This window comes from Puntigrus tetrazona, unplaced genomic scaffold, assembly GCF_018831695.1.
Source record: "Puntigrus tetrazona isolate hp1 unplaced genomic scaffold, ASM1883169v1 S000000575, whole genome shotgun sequence".
Taxonomy (NCBI): Eukaryota; Metazoa; Chordata; class Actinopteri; order Cypriniformes; family Cyprinidae; genus Puntigrus; species Puntigrus tetrazona.
The window spans coordinates 552,501-560,870 of NW_025048207.1; the positions used below are offsets into that span (position 1 = coordinate 552,501).

Genomic DNA, 8,370 nt, shown 5'->3' on the forward strand with positions numbered 1-8,370 from the left:
AGTTCAACATCACTCTGGACCACAAATCCCACATTTTTCAGAATCTCAATGGAGCTATAGGTACACACACGCACACACTCACACACACACACACACTCACACACACACACACACACACACACACACTCTCACACTCGCGCACACACACACACACACACACACTCGCACACACTCACACTCACACACACACACACACACACACACACACACACACACACACACACACACACTCACACTCACACACACACACACACTCACACACACACACACACACACACACACACACACACACACACGCGCACACACACACACACACACACACACACACACACACACACACACACACTCACACTCACACACACACGTGCCTGTAGTCCTGCTGTAATTCTGCATGTGTTCTTGTGATTTTGTCTGATGCCTGTGTGTTTTTCCAGAGGAAGTGGTCCTGAAGTTTGAGAAATCCAGAGTCAGAGCACGGAACGTGGCCTATGACACACTTCCTGTCGTTATCCATGGCAACGGTCCGACTAAGGTAAACATTCTATACAGTAATCGCTCTATTGCTGCACCATCATGTAACATACAGGCATTTACTGTACTGCTACACTGTGACAGACTTTCTATTCATCTGTGAATCATGAAAAATACACATTTTTGGTGTCCGTAAAAATACTAGGTAGCACTGTTTTCAACATTGTGTGTGTGTGTGTGTAGCTCCAGCTGAATTATCTGGGTAACTACGTGCCGACGGCGTGGACGTATGAACACGGCTGTGGGATCTGTGACGATGATCTGCTGGACCTGAGCGGTCTGTCTGTGAGTTGGCTGACCCGGTCACAATCACGTGTGTGTGTGTGTGTGTGTGTTTTAGGAGGATGAGACGATGTTCTTGTGTGTGTTTGTGCAGGACGAGGAGATGCCGCTGGTGTATGTGGCCGTGTTTATCGAGCAGCCGACGCCGTTTCTGGAAGAATTTCTGGAGAGACTCGCAACTTTGAACTACCCACACACACGCTTACGACTCTTCATACACAACAACGTGCGTACAGCAAAGACATCGTACATTACTCTTTAACAAACTGGTTGATTATTATACTAATTTTCATACGTACACTATGTATTTTATGGGATTAAATTACATTTTTAAATGATTAAATATAATGTTCATAAATAAGAATGCATGTTCACATTAGAAATTTTTTTATAACCAATATCAATACTGATATTTGCATCATTTGCATGTTGTGTAACCTATATTTATATAAATACAAAGACAACGTACATTTAAAATGATTAAATTTCCTTTACATTAAAAGAAAACTTGTTGTTAGTTGTTAAATTAAATGTAATTATTTTTATTTAGTTGTAATTTATTACGTACCAAATACCGATATCATATATAACCGATATCAAAACTTACATATAGAACATTTGCATGTTTGTGTTCCAGTGATATACAAATGAGTTTATCAATATATATATATATATATATATATATATATATATATATATATATATATATATATATATATATATATTTTTTTTTTTTTTTAAAGTGCTGTACTTTTTAAAAAAAAATCACTTAAATGAACAAGCTGATTAATCTGTAGAACTTTACAAAATCCTAATTTGTCATCTCAAAAAAAAAAAAAAAAAAAAAAAAAAGGTTAAAAAGTTTTTTTCATGTTACAATGTAAAATATAAAATGTAATCTTCATAATACATCGTCAGTAGGTGTGATGTTGTAAAAAACAGTATCCAGTTATGGAAAATTAAATATCGGTAAAAATGATTATCGGTTGATCTTTCGCACACACACACACACACACACACACACACACACACACACACGCTCTTATGGCCCTTCATACATGTTTTTCTTGCTGTGTGAGGTTCATGGTGAAACACACTAGTCACATGTTCACACACACGCTGTGTGTTTGTGTGCAGGTTGTGTATCACGAGCAGCACGTAGAGCGCTTCTGGACTCGCCACCGCTTGCTCTTCCCTGGGGCGAGACTCGTCGGACCGGAAGAAAACCTCAAACAAGACCAGGCCAGGAACATGGCAGTGTAAATACACACACACACTCACTCACGCACACACACTCACACACACACACACTCACACACACTCACTCACTCACTCACTCACACACACACACACACACACACACACACACACTCACACACAGACACACACAGACATTCACACACAGACACACACAGACACACTCACACACACTCACACACACTCACTCACTCACTCACTCACTCACTCACTCACTCACACACACACACACACACAGACACACACACACACACACTCACTCACTCACTCACTCACTCACACACACACACACACACACACTCACACACACACAGACACACACACACACACTAGATAAGAACAGTCCTGTAGATTGAGTGGATCTTTCCCATGATTCCACTGACTGTGTGTTTGTGTTTCAGCGAGGCGTGTAAGAAGGACGTCTCCTGCGATTATTTCTTCAGCATCGACTCTGATGTTGCTCTGACCAATTCAGATATTTTAAGGATCCTTATTGAAGAGAACAAGTGAGTGAACATGAACAGACCTGCTACATTATGAGTCACTTATTTCTACACTATCATCTGTCACCTTATGATCTTCTCTGTGATGACTTTCGAGCGTTTCATCCTTTTATTTTTTTAAAACCTGTAACTCAAAGGCCTTCACTATCATCTATCTTTTAATATTGTATTATAAAGTTGTTTTGTTTTACAAATCAAAACTCAATTTTTGGTTATAAAGTGTTTTTTGTACATAAATGTAAAAAACACAATAAATAGAAAACACAGAATTTAGAATAAAATTTAATGGAATTTGTGGGGGAAAACAGATTTCATAGGGCAGTAGTATTAAAAAAAAAAATTAAATGTTTATTCTGTTTTAACCATAAAAAATAAACTTTAAAAAAAAACATCAAAAGAGAAAACAGAAAGTTTTACAGAACAAAATAAAAGGCATTTTGAAGTTGAAAAATGGATTTCCCATTGGTCTATTATTTAGTGATTTTTTTTTTTTTTTTTTTTTACAACGATTAAATTTCTCAAGCTCGTTTGATTTAGTTTTTGATGGTTAAACTTTTTAAAATTATTTATAAAATTTTAAATGGACAACAATCTTTTTGGGGGGGGGAAATGAAATAAAATATACAGAGGAAAAGGGATTTAATGGCTCTAGTCATGATTTCAGTATTTTCCGAGGTCAAGCTGAATTCAGATAGCGGTGTTGTTTTGAGTACGTCTCACTGATGTTCTGTGTGGGATGTTGGCAGAGCTGTGATCGCTCCCATGCTGTCTCGACACGGCAAGCTCTGGTCCAACTTCTGGGGAGCTCTGAGTCCGGAGGGTTTTTACTCGCGCTCGGAGGACTACATCGACATCGTCCAGAGCAAGAGAGTGTGAGTGTGTGTAAGATCCTTCTGACTTATCGTCTGCCTTACACCATCTACAAATATTAAATCTTAGAATGAAATGTTAGGGTTAACAGTGGGGAAAATGCAGTTTTTGACATATAGTTTATTTATAGTTATATTTAAAGTTCCAAAGTATTGTAAAAAAAAAAAAAAAAAAAAAGTAATAAGTTCTTGTTAAAAGCTAACCAAAATTACAAATATAAAGGAGAGTGAGATGGAGGTGTGAATAGAGTGGGGAGTGACTGGAGTAAGGAAGGGAGTGAGATGTGAGGAGTTAGGAGAACGAGGTGTGTGAGGAGGGAGATGGAGGTGTGAGGGGAGTGACTGGTGTGATGTGTGGGAGTGAGATGGAGAGAATAGAGTGAGGTGTGAGGGGAGTGAATAGAATGAGGAGGGAGTGGATAGAGTGAGGTGAGGAGGAGGGGAGTGAAGAGAGTGAGATGGAGGTGTGTGTGTGTGTGTGTGTGTATCAGTACACCAGTCTGACTTCTCCTCCTCTCCTCAGTGGACTGTGGAACGTTCCCTACATCACTCAGGTCTATCTTCTCCGTGGAGAGACTCTCCGCTCTCGTCTGGCCGCCGTCTCTCTCTATCAGCAGGAGGGCATGGACGCAGACATGAGCTTCTGTAAGAGCGTCCGGGAGCAGGTGAACATCACTTCATTTGGGCTTTATTTTTCATTAGAAAATGAAGCTAATGTACTTCAAGTATCTGTACGGTTTTATTCCTCTCTATAGTCTGAGGGTTTGTTCATATTTTATTCACGCTGATTTATGAAATATTTCACTCTTCAAAACGTGGTAAAAATGTGTTTTGTTCTCGGGCTGTTGACAGAATTTCATATGTATAAAGTGATAAAAAGAGAAATCAAGAATCTCCTAGAAAGACCTTATGAATTATGAAGTGATGAATCTGCATTCATGTTTCTGTGCTGGGCATTACTGCAGTCCCTCGTTTGCATATTTAAACAATTTCAGAAAATGTGTCATTAAAAAAGTTTAATTGCAATAAATTAGGTGAGGAAGTGTGCTGATGTTTATCATTAGGTGATATTTTACACTCTTGTGTGTGTGTGTGTGTGTGTGTGTGTCTCTCTCTGTGTGTGTGTGTGTGTGTGTCTGTCTGTCTGTGTGTGTGTGTGTGTGTGTGTGTGTGTGTGTGTGTGTGTGTGTGTGTGTGTGTGTGTGTGTGTCTATCTGTGTGTGTGTGTGTGTGTGTGTGTGTGTGTGTGTGTGTGTGTGTGTGTGTGTGTGTGTGTGTGTGTGTGTGTGTGTGTGTGTGTGTGTGTGTGTGTGTGTGTGTGTGTGTGTGTGTGTGTGTGTCTGTGTGTGTGTGTGTGTCTGTGTGTGTGTGTGTGTGTGTGTGTGTGTGTGTCTGTCTGTCTGTCTGTGTGTGTCTGTCTGTCTGTGTGTCTGTCTGTGTGTGTGTCTGTCTGTCTGTGTCTGTCTGTGTGTGTGTGTGTGTGTGTGTCTGTCTGTGTGTGTGTGTGTGTGTGTGTCTGTCTGTGTGTCTGTGTGTCTGTGTCTGTGTCTGTGTGTGTGTGTGTGTGTGTGTGTGTGTGTGTGTGTGTGTGTCTGTGTGTGTGTGTCTGTCTGTGTGTGTGTTCGCTCCTGCAGGGCATCTTCATGTTCGTGTCAAACAGGGATGAGTTTGGCCGTCTGGTCTCCTCCACCAATTACAACATCAGCCGTCTTCATCCAGACATGTGGCAGATATTCGACAACCCAATGGTGAGAGAGTCACGGGAAACACACGAGTGAACAGACACACACGTGAGAGCAGACTGACCCTGTGTGTGTGTGTGTGTGTGTGTGTGTGTGTGTTCTCAGGACTGGAGAGAGAAATACATCCATGAGAATTACTCCAAGATTTTTGAAGATGATGAGAAGATCGTTGAGCAGGTGAGACTGAACTTTTCTTCTTTATTCTCACTATATGAGTCATGAAAGCTTGAAAGTTATTGAGTATAAACAACACATTTCCTGTATCTTCTGTAATATTTGTCTAAAGGTTCAATTAACTGTCATCTATGTCAGGCATTACAGAATTTAACACGTGTGTGTGTGTGTGTGTGTGTGTGTGTTTCAGCCCTGTCAGGCGTGTACTGGTTCCCAGCGTTCTCTGAAAGAATGTGTGATGAGCTTGTGGAGACCATGGAGGACTTCGGTGGATGGTCTGGAGGAAAACACACGGTTAGTGACCTGAGAGAGTGTGTGTGAGTGTGTGTGTGTGTGAGTGTGTGTGTGAAGCCGCAGCTCATGTGTGTGTCCCTGTCTCAGGACGAACGGTTAGCTGGAGGTTATGAGAACGTTCCCACAGTCGACATTCACATGAATCAGATCCAGTACGAGAAAGAGTGGCTGAAGTTCCTCAAGGACTACACATCGTTCCTGTGATGAAGCTCTACCCAGGGTACTACCCCAAGGTGAGCTGCTGGACTCGGTCCTTTCAGTCTACATTTACACTACTGCTCAAAACATTTCAATGAAGGCTCTTCTGCTCACCAAAGCTGTATTTATTGATCCAAAATAAAGTAAAAATGTCAAATATTATTCTAAAGTAGATCAGATGTCTTCTGTGTTAAAGAGTGATTTATTTCTGTGATTTTCAGCATCATTTCTCCAGTCTTCAGAGTCACATGATCTTCAGGAATCAGAAGAATACACTGATTTACTGATCATTTCTGATTATTATCAGTGTAGAAAGGAGGAGTTGTGTGGAAACCGTGATGCATTAATTTTTTTCGGATTCACAGATGAATAGAAAGTTCAAAAGAACAGAATTTACCTTGACCGTAATTTTTGTTCAATTTAATCTTTAAAAAACATTTTACCACAAAAACATTAAATGATAATCAGAAATGATCAGTAAATCAGTGTATTCTTCTGATTCCTGAAGATCATGTGACTCTGAAGACTGGAGAAATGATGCTGAAAATCACAGAAATAAATCACACTTTAACACAGAAGACATCTGATCTACTTTATAATAATATTTCACTGTTTTTATAGTATTTTGTTCAAATAAATGCAGCCTGGTGAGTAGAAGAAGAGACTCTTTCAAAAACATTGAATCCTATTATTAATCTCTGTGTGTGTGTGTGTCTCTGTGTGTGTGTGTGTGTCTCTCTGTGTGTGTGTGTGTCTGTCTCTCTGTGTGTGTGTGTGTGTCTGTCTCTCTGTGTGTGTGTGTGTGTCTCTCTGTGTGTGTGTGTGTGTCTCTCTGTGTGTGTGTGTGTCTGTCTCTCTGTGTGTGTGTGTCTCTCTCTCTCTCTCTCTGTGTGTGTGTGTGTGTGTGTGTGTGTGTGTGTGTGTGTGTGTGTGTGTGTGTGTGTGTGTGTGTCTCTCTCTCTCTGTGTGTGTGTGTGTGTGTGTGTGTGTGTGTGTGTGTGTGTGTGTGTGTGTGTGTCTCTCTCTCTCTGTGTGTGTGTGTGTGTGTGTGTGTGTGTGTGTCTCTCTCTCTCTGTGTGTGTGTGTGTGTGTGTGTGTGTGTCCCAGGCTCAGGCTGTGATGAACTTTGTGGTCCGTTACCGCCCCGATGAGCAGCCGTCGCTCCGTCCTCATCACGACTCGTCCACGTTCACCATCAACATCGCGCTCAACAGCAAAAACATTGACTATGAGGTAAACGGTCTTCAGAGTCTTATTTAGAGTGCTTCTACTCCTAAACACGTAATACACCTGTGTGTGTGTGTGTGTGTGTGTGTGTGTGTGTGTGTGTCAGGGCGGAGGCTGTCGGTTCCTGCGTTACGACTGTAAGGTGGAGGCTCCCAGGAAGGGCTGGTCGTTCATGCACCCGGGCCGACTCACACACTATCACGAGGGACTTCCTGTCACGCAAGGAACGAGATACATCATGGTGTCCTTCGTTGACCCTTAACTCTGTCTCTGTGTGTGTGTGTGTGTGTGTGTGTGTGTGTGTGTGTGTGTGTGTGTGTGTGTGTGTGTGTGTGTGTGTGTGTGTGTGTGTGTGTGTCTGTGTGTGTGTGTGTGTGTGTGTGTGTCTCTGTAAATTAACAAGTGAGATGTTATGAGCGGAGGCTCTCAGACATTCTCTCCTTCAGCACAAATCTTCCCTAAAGCTTGATGAGAGGAGAATTTTTACTTGATTTTTATAGAACAATCAAATCTGATGTTTGTTGTTTTACGTTTTTTTTATTATTATTAAAGAGTTGTAGTCCTCCGTTTAGCTTTTATACTCGAGCTTTGTACAAACCGCTTTAAATTATTTGTTGCCTTCTGAAAATAAATAAATACTATAAAACAGAAGCAGGTTTTGTTCAATGCTTTTATCATGTTTCTATAATCCTGTGTCTTTCAGAGCAGACTTCATTGATTCATATGACTTCTAGTGTCTTAATTAAACAAAATATTACACAATATTCAATCAACACAAGCCTATTTATTTCCACTTGGCATCAAATGTTCATCACGGAAGAAAGCGTCTCGGATTTAATCGAGAATCCTTACGAAGCGAATGAAACTCACATACAGTGCTGATACAGGCCAGAGTTTTCACATTTTAATCAGTTTTGGCCTTCCTCGTCCTTTTGGATGCTTTTCATCACTGCACTTACTAACACAAAGCTACAGGTGTCTTACAGGACTTGTAGACGTGTGAGAAGTGAGATCGGCTGACAGGAGAGAGTTCATGGAATGATAGGAAGAGCGCGTTTTAATGAGCGGAGTAGAATCATGACTGATAGTAAGTCAAACTGGACACAATGTATCAGTAATTCTAAAAAATGATTTAAGTGTTGAAAACAGCATCTTTCTCTAAACGTCAGCATCCGCTTCTCTTTCTCTCTGGGAACACACTGAAAGCCCAACACACAAAGTTTAAGACATTTATGTTTAATATTGTGTGGAATGAACTTTTAAAAGATGTAGAATAAACAAACTAAAGATTGT

General features: G+C 40.7%; 1 protein-coding gene across 1 annotated transcript in view; it reads left to right on the forward strand.

The window, feature by feature from the left end:
- The window catches only part of plod3 (procollagen-lysine, 2-oxoglutarate 5-dioxygenase 3), an 11,657-nt gene extending 3,816 nt beyond the window's left edge, over positions 1–7,841 (forward strand). Inside the window, 16 exon segments of the mRNA XM_043232523.1 lie at positions 1–60; positions 435–532; positions 715–816; positions 908–1,039; positions 1,951–2,072; positions 2,472–2,576; positions 3,320–3,445; positions 3,966–4,107; positions 5,077–5,190; positions 5,290–5,361; positions 5,549–5,552; positions 5,555–5,652; positions 5,740–5,841; positions 5,844–5,885; positions 6,958–7,083; positions 7,184–7,841. The exon segment at positions 1–60 is cut by the window's left edge and continues 4 nt beyond it. Coding sequence (XP_043088458.1) covers positions 1–60; positions 435–532; positions 715–816; positions 908–1,039; positions 1,951–2,072; positions 2,472–2,576; positions 3,320–3,445; positions 3,966–4,107; positions 5,077–5,190; positions 5,290–5,361; positions 5,549–5,552; positions 5,555–5,652; positions 5,740–5,841; positions 5,844–5,885; positions 6,958–7,083; positions 7,184–7,339 — 1,601 coding nt within the window. The 3' untranslated portion in view covers positions 7,340–7,841.
- Positions 7,842–8,370: the final 529 nt, after the last annotated feature.